Here is a 16,666-nt window from a genome sequence, read left to right on the forward strand (position 1 = left end):
AGATCCCTAAAGTTGCAAAGACTAAAGTCTCAAACCCAAAGAGATATTCTTTATAAAAGTTAAGACTGGTCCACGCTCTCTTAAAACGCCTCGTTTAAACACGCCCCCACATGTCTACGTCACGATGTGGGAAGATTTGCCGAAAGAACAAATCTTGGGAAGAACACCGCCCAAATGTTCACGCAAAGAAAGGAGGAGTAACTTTGATTCTCACTGTAGTATTGTTGCTGTCGCCGCCATGTTGTGAAGACGCTGTGTGTTTCCTTGTGAAAGCAAACTACTTTGTTTGGCCTTCCAAAAGAGGACATGACTAGAAATACCCCTTTAATTATGCATAAACTGCAAATTCAAGCTAAATTAATAAATGTCAGTACTTAGAAGGATAACAGGAATGATGGTAATGGGGTTGAAAGTTGTCCTGGCTGTTTATTTTGACATTAAAAGCCTCATGAAACTACAAGATTCTTTAAAAAGAGAATTTAAAACGGTTTCTTTTTTATTATCAGTTGCTTACTGGTCAAATGGTAAGAAGGTTGACAACATTGTCTCACAAGAGATAAAAAAAGAACTTGTCCTTGAAGGGTTGTCTTCTTGAAAAGATGACGATGTCATTATGACATTTTTTCAAAGGTATATAAAAGTTTATTAAAAGCAGAAAAGTGGTGCTAACAGGTTTGACACACAACTTCTTTTTAATAATACTTTATAAAAATAATTTATTAAATATTTTAGTAATACATTGTTAAATCAAATCTAAAAAAAAAAAAAAGATTCTAGCTTTTATATTTTAATCAGTCTGTAAAAAAAATTAAAAATCAGATTTTTGTCTACATTGTAAAAGTCAGTTTCTTGGTGAAGTAATTTTTTTACACATGTAAATGAAGGCACCCATTTTGCAGGATGACCCATGGCACCTGACTGCCGCTGCACGTGTCAGGTTTTTCATTTAATAGTCATTGCTACGTAAAGTTATCAGGGTGTTGCATTAAAGCGCACTGCTGATATCAGGCTGAGGTTGAAGGTGAGAGTCAGAACCGGACGGAAGCCTCACCTCCTCCCAGAATGCATTTCCTGACCCTGAGTCATTCTGTTTGGTTTGGACACTCTTTCTCATAGTCGCGCTCAGCACTCCCCTGAAGATTTATATTTTGCCGGTGTTGTGGTGACAGACCATCGAAAGTGACGTCCATTTTCCATGTGACTTATCTGTGTTGTGTACTAGAAGCTCTTAGCATTCGCAATCTTCTTTCAGCGTGATCTGCACCTCCCTGCTTTTCCACAATGACAGTAGTAATGTGTTTGGCACTGATAATCAATCCGCTGATAATCAATCAGCATTCACTGTTGACATCTGTCACTCTCGCTGTGTGTAGAGACAGATACCTCAGTCATTTTGTTATCATGTGACTGCAAAAACAACAAGCCATTTCTATGCCATTATCACTAAAGCACTTTGTGTTGTTGGCCACAGATTATTTATAGAATATATATGACACTGCAGCCTCACTGAAGGACACCATGTTGTGTAAAATCACGGTCAGCCTGTGCTGGAGAATATCCAGTGGTGCAGAGTGTCGTTTCCTTGGTTACCGTGTGGCTCTGAGCAATGGATATAGATGCTCAGAGTGCTTTTGAGCTATTGAATTTACTCCCTGTGCTGGTCTGAGGTCATTTTATTATCTCTTATTATCACTTATGATGCTTTAGGATGATGAGGGCAGCTTGCATCAGCTTTTTATAAAATATGCTACTTTCCAAAGCAAATATGTGGAAAAAGTTCACTAGATGGGCAATTATGGGAGGACAAAATGAACCCCAGTGTCAATGAAACGTTTCTTGGCAAAAATTAAACAGCAGCTGTCTGTTACAGCCCTTTAATAACCTTATTTCATTGGCCTCCGTTAACCTTTGGAGATGTTGGTACAGTGGCGCCATCTAGCGATTGGTCTTGTAAAGCCTGATTGTTACCCAATTGAGAATATTTGATATTTTATTATTATATAAATATATTAATAATATATAAATATGTATTATATGATATGATATTATATAATATTATGTTTTTATATTATATGCATTTAGCAGTTGCTTTTTTATTTTAATTTTAGTATATTTATTTCTATTTATATATATTTTTTTTCCAAGTAACAAAGTATTTGTATTATTTTATTATTTTAATAAATGTTTTATTATTTTAAATTATTATTATTATTACATTATTAAATTCTTATGTTTTATGTAAATATTATATATAGGCATTTATTTATTTGATTTTTTATTATTAAAATGCATCTCTTAAGAAATAATAAAGTGTAAGAGAAAAGATTCACTCATCTAGTTATTAAGTCACTCTTCCTCCTGTGCAAACGGAGCAGTATTTTATAGGCGACATCCACTAGATGGCACCACACACAGCAACTATGTCAAAAAGCGCAATTGATGTCAATATAATAAAGGTTACAGCTGCTATAGTTGGCACTGAATAAAATAAATAAGGTCTTCTGATTTTTATAAACATCTGTCTTGGGGTCAAGTCAGTTGAGAGTGAATGAATAGGGCACTGTTTAACCGAGCACATGATGGAATTCCTTCTTATAATTAATGTTTATGTGGAGGACACACCAGACATTCTGTCTAAAGTAAATGAGACACTGTCACTGTTCATTCTGAAGCGTCTTTGCTGTCTCTAGTTTGTGGAGCGCATGTGTCTGAGACAGATGTCCGCAACATGCAGATTGTCAGTTTATCATCACCAGCTCCAGTCGATTTTCTCCAAGGCTTCTGCCCTCATGCTGACACAGACATTTACAGTAAATAAAACACATGATCCAGTCCTCCTCCAGCCCTTTCAAGCCTTTTTCTTTTAGAGGAGGTGAAAGAGTGTTGGCAGCCCTCATTGGCTCTCTAAACTGTGCTGTTTGTCTGTGTGCTTCATGGCTGTTAGTGACTGTGTGTGTCCTGTTTGTCTCTGGCCTCTAGACTGCAGCTACACATGTCATTTGGAGTGTCAGGGGCTTGTTCAGCTGGATTGCAACCAACTAGATCAGCCGACGGAGGATGTGTCTACACCCACTCCACAGAGGTCCGGCACCAAAGACCCTCAGGAGACGGTAAGTTCTCTCACTTAGCTATTATTGCTGTATTCACACTATAAGAGGGAGCTCCTCACTATAGAGAAACACAAGGAGACATAACTGATAGAGACTGTTCATCCCATCTGGTGGACCAAAAATGGGTCACAGGCCTGTTTTATTTGGGTCACGGATAGTACTGTATGCTATCAGGCATAGTTAGAAAAGCTAAATAAATTGACTTTACTGCTTCCAAACCCGCAAGACCATCGTTCATCTTCGGAACACAAATTAAGATATTTTTTATGAAATCCGAGAGCTTTCTAACCCTGCATAGACAGCAACACAACTACCACGTTCAAGGCCCAAAAAGGTAGTAAGGACATTGTTAAAATAATCCATGTGACATCAGTGGTTCAACCTTTATTTTATGAAGCTACAAGAATATTTTTGTGCACAAATTAAACTGCTACCTTTCTGGGCCTTGAACGTGGTAGTTCCGTTGCTGTCTATGGGAGGGTTAGAGAGCTCTCCGATTTCACCAGAAATATCTTAATTTGTGTTCCGAAGATGAACGAAGGTCTTACAGGTTTGGAAAGACATGAGGGTGAGTAATTATTGACAGAATTTTCATTTGTTTGGGTGAACTCTCCCTTTAAATTCTTATTTTTAAAATTGATCTCACAATTACTTTATTTATTGTTTGCTATAAAGCAAAACAGGCTTCCATATTGATGGTATCATAAAACAGTAAAATTGCGGTACTTTGACATATACCATGGTATTAAGTTATTGCCATATTCCTTTACCATGCTATTTTAAGTACTTTATTTATTTAAACAAATTTTGTAGTACAATAGTATATTTAAAAAAAACATAACATTGGACTATATCTTGTAGTAATATATTGAAACTTTTGTGATGCGGCATACTTTTTGCTACCTTTTTTTTGTAAGTGAAGCATACAGAGAGCTTTCCAAATTTAGAAAGAGAGCATAAAATTATGCAGTGAATCTGATCCTCCCTGGGTTGCTTGGCTGGGACACATTAGCACATGCTTAACTGCCTCTCTGATGCTTGGCTGCGTTTTACAGTGGCAGCGAGTTTAGTCCCAGGTACACAGGAAGTGACAGCACAGTTGGGACTGAGGAAGAGCAGCAGGGGCACACTGTCCTCAGCAACACGCACACAAAGGCATACACTTTCTTTTGCCCAAGTTTTTAGATGAGCCCATCCTCGTCAAAGCATATGATGGCTGACCAAAAGGTCAAAACGGTATGACCTAGAGGCCAATCAGACATCAAGTAGCCTATTTCTCTCAGAGCATTTATATTGTCAGAGTAGTCATTACTGGAAAAAGCTTTTCCGTCCCTTGTAGTGTATCCATCTTATTTATGAGGCCCCTCCTGTCTGTTCCTATCTCCTCTAAATCAGGAAAAGAGCAAACCCAGCTGGCCTGTGCTGTCAGTGAGATTGAAAGCTGTTGAATGGTGAGCTGTCAGCAGAGGGCATTATGGTTATTTCTCAACGGAAATGAAATTCTCATTAGTCGTCTCCTCACATAGGGCAGGGCTTTGGTCATGTGAACTACAGATTGTGTCACTGATTTGATGCAGCTTCATAGAATAAGAGATAAAGTTGCATTGTTCAAAATAACCATTTATAGTTGTCTGGCATTCCAAACTTCACCACACGGGGCAGATATATTATGCACAAAGGTTCAGTGTGATTTGCATGTGAATGCCTCCATTACAAAGTCCGAATGAGTATCTTTTGCAACAAAACAGATGAGACATACAAGTAACTTAATTAATTTGTACATATAAAAGCCTTCGTTGGTCCATATGCCTGTGACACTGGCATAAATTGTATTATAGTTGTTTTTACTGCCATTTTGACACCCCAGAGACATGTGCCATTCTGCAAACAGACAGGCTTTGGACATGAACAGGAAATGCAGATAGCTCATAAAGACAGCCTCACAATGTAATTACAGCCAAAACAGAAGCTAGACATCCCCTCATTGGCTTCAGGGATTTTACAGACCTCTGCAGCCAGAAGCATTTATTTAAACAGAGCTCCTTCAGAGTCACACCAGCACCAGGAAACCGGGGGGAGGACCACTGACCTTATGTAGATGAATCACAGAGATATGAGGGAGTCGTGTGTGTGTGTGTGTGTGTGTGTGTGTGTGTGTGTGTGTGAATCTCAAGGGCATTTGCTAAGGTAACTCTTGGGCTTGGCAAGCACTTTCGTTGTTATATTGCCATTTTCTGCCTGTTTATTTGTCTCTAATATTTACCAAGGCTGCATTAATTTGGTGAAACATACAGTAAAAAGGAACATTGTGAAATGTTATTACAATTTAAAACAACAGTTTTCTATTTTAATATATTTTAAAATGTAATTTATTCTTGTGATGGTAAAGCTGAATTTTCAGCAGCGATTAATCCAGTCTTCAATGTCACACGATTCTTCAAAAATCATTTAATATGCTGATTTGGTGATTAAGAAAGTTTTCTGATTATTATCAGTGTTGAAACTAATGCTGTTTAATATTCATGAGGAAACCATGATACATTATTTTCAGGATGCTGACCCTTTTAAACTGTAATGTATGTATGTGCACAAAGAACGGAATAGTTGATACTGGAAGAAAAATTTAAATGTTACTTTTTAAAGAAACATTAAAGGTTTAATATTTAAAATTGTGTAAATTTGTTTTTCTCCTTCCTGAATTAAGGAGAAAAATTGAGTGTAATTTATGTCTGTATATAAACTATTATTCCCTGTAATAGCTATGAGAGGAGAATATATTATTAATCAGTGGGGTGATTAAAAAAACTCTCTTGAATATTCTAAACACACTCCTGTCATACTTCACTTCACACTTCCCCTGTTTAGTATATTTCACAACCCTTAAACCTCTCTCTCTTTTTGTCTTTGTTTCATGAGAATACAAAATGTTCTTCATGCACATTACCCTAATATCCTCATATCATGCAGGCACAGTGCGCTGGCCCTCATGTCCCCGTGGCCTCAAAACATTAGCCCTGTTAGCGCTCTCTCACAGTTAGCTGTGTTTTGTTAGCCTCACTGCCCCTCAGTGACATTAACTGCTCCATCCTGAGGTCTTGTTTATCCCTTCAGTTTCGGTGTAAAATACAACTGATTTGATCTGAAAGCCCCCGAAGGTCTCTTTGGGTGAGTCTCTGTGCAACATCAGGCACAAACAAGAATAAATTTGCAAGTTCAGAGGCACTGTTTTATTTTCTTGGCATTTATTGGCTGTGAAAGTGCTGTAGACCGTGGGCTGAGGGTCTGTTTCCCCAGCTGCTGGAGGTATTTCATCGGCTTTGACTTTTGTATAGTAGTGCAGATAGGCTGTTGTCATCTCTCGTACACTTCCTTTTCCTGTCCTCGGGTGTGTACACATGCACAGACACACACAGCAAACACACTTTTTATGTGTCGCATGCACTGCGGCCCCCTCAAACCACCACAGCAGCTGGAGATATCATGTGCAGTTCAGTAGAAACAGAATTTTTTTTATTTTATTTGCATGTGCCATTTTCAGGTATTTTATCAGGTCTGTCATCTCAGCGTAGCATTTCCTGTGAAGTGATAGTTTACTGCAATGTGCATGTTTGTGTGTTTGTGCCATTTCCAGTGTCCTGAAAAACTAATGTCATGAAGTGAAATGGTATACTTGATTCCTCTTGTCTTTTTCAATATCTTTCTCTCTTTCAGTTTGATTTTGAGCTGTGTTGGTTTTAGCAGCTTGATTTAGATTCCTGAAAACCACACAAGAGGTCATGGGATGCGTATGTGTGTGGGCTGATTTCATAATTTGTGGAGAGAGCTGTAGTAAGGCACATTTACACACTGATCTGCGTGGGTTTTCTTAGTGCATTTTAGCACTGAGGATTCCAAAAACAGAATCTATGTAATGTCTTCCGGCTCTGTGGTACTATAAGATAGCGTGAAGAGCACAGGAAGTGAGAGGCTGTTCATGGGGATGAGCTGTTTAACGTCAACATGAAACCGCATCCGGGTTGATTTCATTTTAGTAATGTGACGTATCCTAGAGTAAAAACAAAATTAACCAATTAAAATAGAGTCTAGATTGTTAACATTTTTCCTAGGGCTAGGAAAATTTCATAACTGAAGAATTGGCAAGCTTTCAATTCATAAGTGAGAATTTGATTTGCATTGGCCACAGGAAGTTGAGAGGAAGAGGAACTCTTCAGGGAAATTACATGGTTTTCAACAAAAGTTGTTTTTTTTAAATCTATCTATCTATCTAGCTAGCTAGCCTCACAGGAAGTGTTCCTCCTGCTTCTAAACTTTCAGTTTCTGCATTCAGCTCTCGGATGGTCTGAAAACATAAAAATGATAGATACAGTAGGTACTGACAACGGCACAGCATGATGACAGGTTATAAATATAGCATTGTTACATAGAGAGCCCTCCAAACAGAGCCAAGACTGTTTCTCCTCCACACTTTGTCACCACCAAGCGTGGAAATCAGAGACCGTCTGCATTATTTAACTAAGTACGAGAGGGAGGGAGAGAGGTGTTGTAGCGGTATCAGAAACATATCATATGGAGTGTCGTAACGGCACTTAACACCACTGTGAAACAAGAGCCGAGTCCAGTGTCAGGATCCGTCCAAGCCTCCAGTTACTCCTCTCAGAATGTGTCACCAGCACAATACCAGAGCGATTACAGGAAGGAGCGTTTAGGACGAAAATGTAGGGAGAATACAAAACCTCCTGCTTCCCTGTAGAGAAAAATGCTTGATTGTTTGAGATACATTATCATTGTCAGGCACACTGATTACCCACAATGGGCCTCTTCGCTCCATACTTCATACAGCAGTGAGACAACTTTAGAGCCTGTATTTGACAGTGACAAATGACACTTTCCACTTGCACTTTTAGCAGGAGGAACCGTGCTTCATTTCGGACCCCTTCTGTGTGATGCTTTTAGTCTGGGTGATTTTACTTTGATTTTGCACACTCCATCCATCCATCTAAGGTATTGATTATGTTTTTCTGGGCAATTGCATTGTCCCCCTTGCAAACTCTTTTGAGCGAAACGATTGAGTTCTAGTGAGAATTAATTGGGGTGTATTGACAGTAGCCAAAAGGGGACCTTTCTTCTTCCCGTGGGGTTTGGATATCGAACATGTTCAAGCCCCTCTGTCTTTCCCAGTGATCCAGCTCATTGATTATGATAATGCAACCCAAGGCCACCGCTTCAGGTAATTTGTCATAAGCTGGTAGTGATGATATTTTTATGTCCATAGCTGCTCAAGCACCACATCAGCCATCAGAGTTTATGGGTACGGACTCGATATATAGTTCAGGACATGAAAAGCGTCTGCTTTAGTGAAAGATGATGGCAGAAATGTGGCCCAGTGTTCAATGAGAATCTAATAAAGCTGGCAAGGGGACTCCAAAATGGCTTTCAACCTCCTCTCGTTTATAGTGGCAAACTCTTTCTTCTTGTCTTTTATCTCCCTTTGTAAGGAATCGTCTCCCTGCTGGAGAAACCAAGCTGAGGAAAGCAGCAAATGAAAAAGAGGTGATGAATGATCTAATTTTAAGCTGACACAATGCCATAGTGACATTATGTGGAATTGCATTGTATTTAGGCCTAGTCACTAAAGGAATGAAAGGAAATTTTGTTGCTTTAAAGGGATAGTGAATGAAAATTATGTCAATAACTACTCACTCTCATGTCGTTCCAAACCCGTAAGACCTTCGTTCATCTTCAGAAAACAAATTAAGATATTTTTTATGAATTCCGAGAGCTCTCTGACCCTCCCATAGACAGCAACGATCCTTACACGATCAAGGCTCAGAAACGTAGCAAGGACATCGTTAAAATAATCCAACGTATGTACGCGGATACAGTGTTTATGTTGTTTACGTTGTATACACTTTGATCTGAACGTAAACAACATATCCGCGTACATACAGTACGTTTCATATGTTGTTTACGTATGTGATACTCTCCAAAATGTCGCTATAGGGTGACGCGGAGGAGACGAATAGTTGAATAAAGTTGTTATTTTTGTTTTCTTTGCACACAAAAAGTATTCTCGTAGCTTCGGAAAATTACGGTTGAACCACTGATGTCACATGGATTATTTTAACGATGTCCGTGCTATGTTTCTGAGCCTTGATCGTGTAAGGATCTTTGCTGTCTATGGGAGGGTCAGAGGGCCCTCAGAATTCATCAAGAATTTGTTTTCTGAAGATGAACGAAGGTCTTACTGGTTTGGAACGAAATGAGGGTGAGTAATCAATGACAAAATGTTCATTTTTGGGTGAACTATCCCTTTAAGGCACATGCATTTAGATAATTAGCTAGAAGTTATCATCTAGTTGATGGTGGGGTTGTGAAAAAACATACCGTATTGGCCCGAATATAAGACGACCCTGATTATAAGACGACCCCCCTTTTTCCAGATGTACCTTTTGGAAAAAGGCTTTTTAAAAACCAAATCTAGTTTTTTTCTCAGTAAAATACATTTTGTCTTCAATTGTTTTCATATTGCATATTTTTCCTATTTTAATTTTTGTTTTGAAAGTATGGTAAAAACTGGTAAAATGTACCAACAATCACATTTAAAAAATATACACTTTTTGATATACCATTAAAAAAACAAAAAAAAACAGGTAGCCCATCTGAATTAGGACATTTAGGCTATCCATCTAATAGTAGCCTACCAAAATCTTATTAACAGTAGAAGTTAAATCTTACTGTAGTCTTCAAATCTGGGTACTGGCTTACGTTTTAAAATCACAAAGGGAGTTTGGTCCCATCAGGCTAACGTGACAGTCACGACTCATGCAGCTGCAAGGTTTTCTTATTCTTTTGTTTTTACTCGCGATCTTTACAACACGTATTACATTATGTATTTCATGGCACACTCGTTTTATGCGTATTTGGCGCCACCTATTGTTGTGGGTGTATTATTGACATGTCAAAGTCTAGACCCTGAATATAAGACGACCGCGTTTTTTCAGATGTATTTCCAAGAAAAAAACATTGTCTTATATTCGGGTCAATACGGTAATAGTTTGATGCATTTTTAAGAATTTTAGGGTCCGAACAATACTGGACCCCATTGACTTTCATTGTATGGACAAAACAACACTGAAACATTTTTCAAAATGTCTTATTTTGTGAAAAAAGGAAAGAAATTAAAAAAAAAAACAGTTTTAAAAGTTTAGAGCAATACAGATGACAGAATAATTAATTTTATGTGAACTATCCCTTTAAGGAAGCCCTGAATAATTAGGCTTCTTTTTGGTTCATCTGACTCCAGGTATATATACTACATAAGATGAATTCAAGAAACTTGAGATGGTTTTTACAATGCAGAATGACTAATGCTACTATACGAATAAACTAGTCAACCTGGTTGGTTGGTTGGTGAACGACTATTCGATTAGTTGACCATTGTCACCCGTGCCTAGTTGATGGACTGATGGATATGACAGTGATTTTATATCCTTCTTGTCTTGTACTCACATTTAACATATACTGGTGCTCCAGCTGGACTTTGTGTCTAATTCCCTCAAGGTCAGGGTCAAAGGTTAAGACCAAAGCCTTGATGGGTGCAAAGAGATCAGATGTAGCTGTAATTTTGACCTCTAGTGGAACATATGTACATTTAATGTTGTAACACTCTTTTAATGATTTCTGTTGGTCTGGAGCCTAGTATTGTGTGTTAGTGTTTTCAGCTTTCATTTGTGTCCATTCTTTTTGTTTTAGATGTAATTGTATTCTTCTCCTGCCCATCATGAAGATATCTATTAAAGGTTTCCTTGTAAAAAGCACTACAAAAAGATTTCTCTCTCAGTGTATTTCTATTAGCGGTAGATGGCTTGTGCAGGGAAAAAGCAATGAGACATTACAGTGTGATGAATTATTTATAGAATGTGCAACAGTAATGATGATCAGTTAGGGCTCTACCTGTGGCTTTTAAAGGCTCTCAGAAATACTTACATTTGCATGTATTCATGTAAAAGATGCTTTTATCTAAACCGACTTAAAAATGAGGAACATTACAACTGATTTATCATTAGAGCCAACAGTATTTGCACTACACAATATAGGAGACTTTATATGTGACCCTGGACCACAAAACCAGTCTTAAGTAGCTTGGGTATATTTTTATCAATAGCCAAAAAAACATTGTATGGGTCAAAATTATAGATTTTTCTTTTATGCCAAAAATCATTAGGATATTAAGTAAAGATCATGTTCCATGAAGATATTTTGTAAATTTCCTACCGTAAATATATCAAAACGTAATTTTTGATTGGTAATATGCATTGCTAAGAACTTCATTTGGACAACTTTAAAGGCGATTTTCTCAGTATTTTGATTTGTTTGCACCCTCAGATTCCAGATTTTCAAATAGTTGAATCTCGGCCAAATATTGTCCTATCCTAACAAACCATACATCAATGAAAAGCTTATTTATTCAGATTTCAGATTATGTATAAATCCCAATTTTAAAAAATTTATCCTTATGACTGGTTTTGTGGTCCAGGGTGAAATGTGAAAGTGAAATGCAGGAAAGAAAAGAAACAGACTTGATTCTGATTGGCCATGTGCAACATTCTACAGTCAAATATTTTTTTCAAATAATCATTCCTTCCTTCCTTCCCTAATCCAACCAACCAACTAACCCAATATTTATTTGGAATATTAGGTTGATTCATCATTCTGCAAACTGTTTAATTGGCAGACAGTCTAGTTTTATAATCTATTGTCTCTCACATTATAAAATAAACTACAGTATAATTTAAACTATATGCATTCAGATTTTTTATTTTTGTATAATGAGTATTGCACTGTTTAATTGACCATTTAATTGGCATCCCATATGACTCCACGGTCTCTTTAATTATTACATTATAAAATAATTTGAACTCAAATCATTATTTAACATTTATTTATTACAATGTTTATTATTCATTTATTTATTCCAAATGCCAGCTTGGTAATTATTTTTATTTGGAATAATTGATTTTGATTGGACATTATGCCTTCAAATATATATTTTTTTAATATAATGAGCGGTATAATTGATTGGCATCCAATCTATGTTCATGTATGACACCACAGTCTCTTTTTTTCCCCGCATCATAAAATAATTAATTTATGGACAGTCAGTTATCAGTTATCACAAAATAAACCTCTTCAAGATGATACAAGGACCACCCCAATCATCTTTATTTTGTGATAATGACCAGCTCATTATTCGTTGTCCCTTACTTTTTACAGACTGAAAGAAATGTAAATGCTTTTTGCAGTCCTGCCTGTATTAATGTCACAGTGCCATTTAACAATACTCTAGATTCACGCTGCCTGCCATCAGGGGCATTTTGCATATCAGGTACTATGTAAAATAGCCTCCAAAAGACCACGTGCAGAGAGCTCTCTCTTTCTTCCTCTCTCTCCTTCTCTCGCTCTTCCGGTTTATTATCTTTTTCTATTTCTTTCCGTCTTTCTCTCTTTCTTTCTCTACAGGGGGGAGTCTCTTGAGTTGAGCAAAGAGCAGTTGCATGCAGGAAGAGCGATAGTGGAGGAGGGAGGGGGAAGAAGGAGGGTGTTTGCATAAGCTTGTAGGCAGATAACAGACCTAACCACAGATGGTAGAGCGAGCAAGCGAGCGAGAAAGAGAGAGAGAGAGAGCGTGCGCGCTGGTGTGAGAGAAGAAGGAAGGGAGGGAGGTGCAGTACGTCAGTTCTCTGCTCACTCAGTCACTGTGAGGCAGGTTGATTTTCTAGCGTCTTTCTAGCAGCCGTCTAGTCGCAACCTCACTGTGGACCGGAGAATTCTGCATCCATCGCAGCCGGCTGAAGGGATATTCAACACAATGTCCGTGCAACATTCTCACACCTCCAGTGCTTTTTACAGCAAGACTGTGTGACTGTGTGCCAGTTGGTGGATGCCAATAAAAGCAATTTGTATTGCTTGACATGCTTTCCTCCACACTGGGCTAATTTTCTCATCTCAAGCAGTCGACTGAATAGAGCGGGAGAAGCTGCTTCTGTACAGCTGCCTGTTTGTGACCTGTGGAAACAGGAACTGAGCATCAGATACCGGCCGCAACGCTCTCTGAGCGTCATCCTGCAAGTTTCTGCGCTTGTTTCCGGCGGCACGTGGAGCTCTGGCCCTTCACCTGAACCTGTGGTCCCCCGCTTCCAGCCCATCCTCCCCTTCCCAACCCTGGAGCCTGGAATGGTGCGTTTGGTCCCCCGAAGACCCGCGTAGGGAGTCCCTCAAACTGGATCCGTCCCCGCAAATGACCGGTAGCAATAGCATGAGCAGTGGCTACTGCAGCCTGGATGAGGAGAGCGATGACTTCACCTTCTTCACCGCCAAGACCTCCTTCTTTCGGCAGCCACAGGCTAAGCAAGTAGCTAAGGTAGTGTATGAACACGAGACGGATGGGATTGTGAAAATTGAGTGTATGTATTCTCAGCTGATACTAAAACTGAGAAGATGTGCACGGAAGTTTGCATACGGAAGTGCATTTTTTTATGTTGAACTGCTGCATTTGAAACAGGTTTATTACCTGATATGTTTTGAGTGACAACATACCCTGTCTGTTGTGCATTTCGTCCAACCCTGTTGAGGTTGTTAAAGTTAGATGAGACAGGCTGTAGATTTTTCTGCTCTCACACAAAAGCTGTCACTGGGGAGATACCCTTTCGAAAGGTACTAAAATGTAACATTTAGGTATGCACTTTAGACACTGATAAGTACCTTCAAGGTACCAATGTCTAGCCATTAGGGGTAAAGAATTGAAAGAATACTGGCCCAGTGACAGCTTTTGTACCTCTTTTCTGAGTGTATGTCTGTGGAAACACTTTCAGTGGAAACCACTGTTTAGAGCGACTGCAAACACTTTTGGCAAACACATCAAGGTTGTGGGTACGATTCCCAAGGAATGCATGGGCGGATAAAAAATGTATACCTTGAATGCCCTGTAAGTCGCTTTGAATTAAAGCCTCTGTTAGGGTGACTGTCGAAAACGGGTTAGTAGGTGGAGATTGCACTGTTGTGTTAGGTCACTTAAACTTACAATGATAAGAGCTTAAAGATGTTCTTATGAAAGATTAAGAAATGTACAAGTCTTTGTTCCACACTAATTTAGTAAGTGTTTTACAATAGAACTGAAGTATTGAATGTGCTTATGTTATATGTTTCTTTTACTGTAAGTTTCATGTATTAGCATTAATATTATCCACCGAAAGCATTAATGCATGCATTAGCTGCATAGCTTGACCTTCATTATAGACTCGTTTAAACATGGCAGTGTGTACATAGAGTGCACTCTCACACCCTCAGAGCTCTCTAATGCTGTGAGGGGAAGGAAGTGGCTGCTGACTGTGCCAGAAAGGCCTGTCCTTCCCTGAATCAAAGAATGTTTTATTTTACAAGACCCCATAGCTTTTGCACTGACTTCCTCTTACTGGCCTCTCTCTATCTTAGACTTCGATTGAGGTAAAGTTGTTTAGTGACCAAGAAGTCAATCATAATGTAGATTGGGTCTTATAACGTAGCTAGAAAATGAACACCACAGAAGTGGAAATAATATTTAATATATCCTTAAAGACCTCGGACTTCACTCCTGTACCTGAGTTGACCAGCCTTACATCACTTTCTGCAGTATCAGGTTTGGAAAGAGCTTCTCAGGATGTGAATTATTCATTGTTTGTATCTCTCTGGACACAATGTGAGCTGCCAGTTTGAGGGCATTCAGTGGGCACAGTTTAAATTATTGCGTTTTTATGTGGTTGTCAGTCTGTTACCATACTGCAGGCACTATTATTCAGAAGTTTGGGGTTGGTAAAATTTTGAATGAAGTCTCTTATGCTCACCAGGGCTGTATTTATTTGATCACAAATAGAATAAAAACAATAGCATTCCACTTTTATTGCAAATAGTATCTTTTACTTTTATATATTCTGAAATATATAACTGTGATTGCAACTTTGAATTTTCAGCATTATTACTCCAGTCTTCAGTGTCACATGATTCTTCACAAATTATTCCAGCATGTTGATCTGCTGCTCAAGAAACGTATCTTATTATTATACTTTTTAAGACAGTTGTGCTACTTGATATTTTTTTGGAAACATATGAAATATGAAAAATATCTTCTGTAACATTAGAAATGTCTTTAATGTAATTTTTGATCAATTTAATGCATCCCTGATGAATTGCATCCCTCTACAGACCCCAAACTTTTAAACGGTAGTGTAAGTTGTGTTTTGAATGCTGGTGATTTACTGATGTCCCTATCACATATTGCTTAAACTGCAAGGCTTTTTTTGGTAAAAAAAATTATTGAGACATTTCTTCTGCTCTAGACCATCACCAAACCAGTTTAAACCAACCTAACCTAGATTATAAGACCACTTTTACATTGTGTTTTGCTCTACTAAACAAAAATAAGTGCAGTTTGAATAGGCAGCACACAGAAGGTGAAGATTGCTTTTCCTAATTCTTCTTAGCATCTCTGGAAGTCCTCTTAGAAGAACCCCAGGGATGGATAAATGGGAGAGTAGTTTATGTTCTCACTTTAGTGTACACATTCTTCTTGTAAATTATGGGATTAAAATTGCTTTATGGATCAATAATACACTTCCTATTTACCTCGCCGGGTTAAACTCAGTAGACCGAAAGCTTTTAACCAAGAGCACTGAGTAATAGTGCCTTGATAAATGCTGCTGCTTCTGTATTCGATAATTATTCCAGGAACTTATTAAAGACAACACATTCAAGGAAAACATCCATTACACAAGTCTTGAATTCTTTTAACCTGTCGATTTTAGACCCAAATGACAGCTATTAGCAGGAACAAACAATAAATAGCTTCCCTTTTCAAGGGCAGCCAGTGATATTTTAATACTTGAATAGGGAAAATCATGCAAACATGGGGCCATTTGCTCAAGGTTTTGCACTCCATGAGTACTGAAAGATATAAGCCATCTCATAAACCTTTGTATGATTGAAGAGAGGCTCAAATCTGGTAGATGTTGAAGCTGTAGTGTTGTTTCAGCAAATGGCTGCCTAGATGGTAAGCTACAGCAGAATGAGTCGAGTTTTCTCATTTCTAATCATTATAATAGCTGTTTAATTGAATGGCTGTTTAACTTCATATGTATCAGTCTGCTATAGGTAATGGTGCATAAAAACAAAACAGATAATTGAGATTTTCATTATCAAAGGCATTTGAATGGATTGATAGCATAGGGCTTGTGTCTACTGGTGTCGTGGACTCTGATGATCTACGCTGTTTATTCAGGCATGCAGATGATGGGCTTTGCATTTGTGCAGGGTTACAGAGAGGGAGGGGAGAATCTCCTACTGCACACTTGACCCAGTAATGAGAGCGAGGGAGAGAATGAGTACACATATACAACGTGTGGGAGGGAGCAGATCGCAAGACATCATTCCTACACTGCGGCAGAAACAGCAGAGAGAGACACACACACACACACACACACACACACAGAGAGAGAGACACACACACACACACACACACAGAGCAG

At 38.4% G+C, this 16,666-nt stretch overlaps 1 protein-coding gene across 1 annotated transcript in view; it reads left to right on the forward strand.

Annotated features, from left to right (window-relative positions):
- LOC107656014 (ras association domain-containing protein 5-like) overlaps nt 1-16,666 on the forward strand; it is a 44,941-nt gene that overhangs the window by 17,041 nt on the left and 11,234 nt on the right. Inside the window, exon 2 of the mRNA XM_016443664.1 lies at nt 2,980-3,110. Coding sequence (XP_016299150.1) covers nt 2,980-3,110 — 131 coding nt within the window. The remainder of the gene's footprint in view (nt 1-2,979; nt 3,111-16,666) is intronic.

This window comes from Sinocyclocheilus anshuiensis, unplaced genomic scaffold (assembly GCF_001515605.1).
Source record: "Sinocyclocheilus anshuiensis isolate Anshui unplaced genomic scaffold, SAMN03320099.WGS_v1.1 scaffold51, whole genome shotgun sequence".
NCBI classification, from domain to species: domain Eukaryota; kingdom Metazoa; phylum Chordata; class Actinopteri; order Cypriniformes; family Cyprinidae; genus Sinocyclocheilus; species Sinocyclocheilus anshuiensis.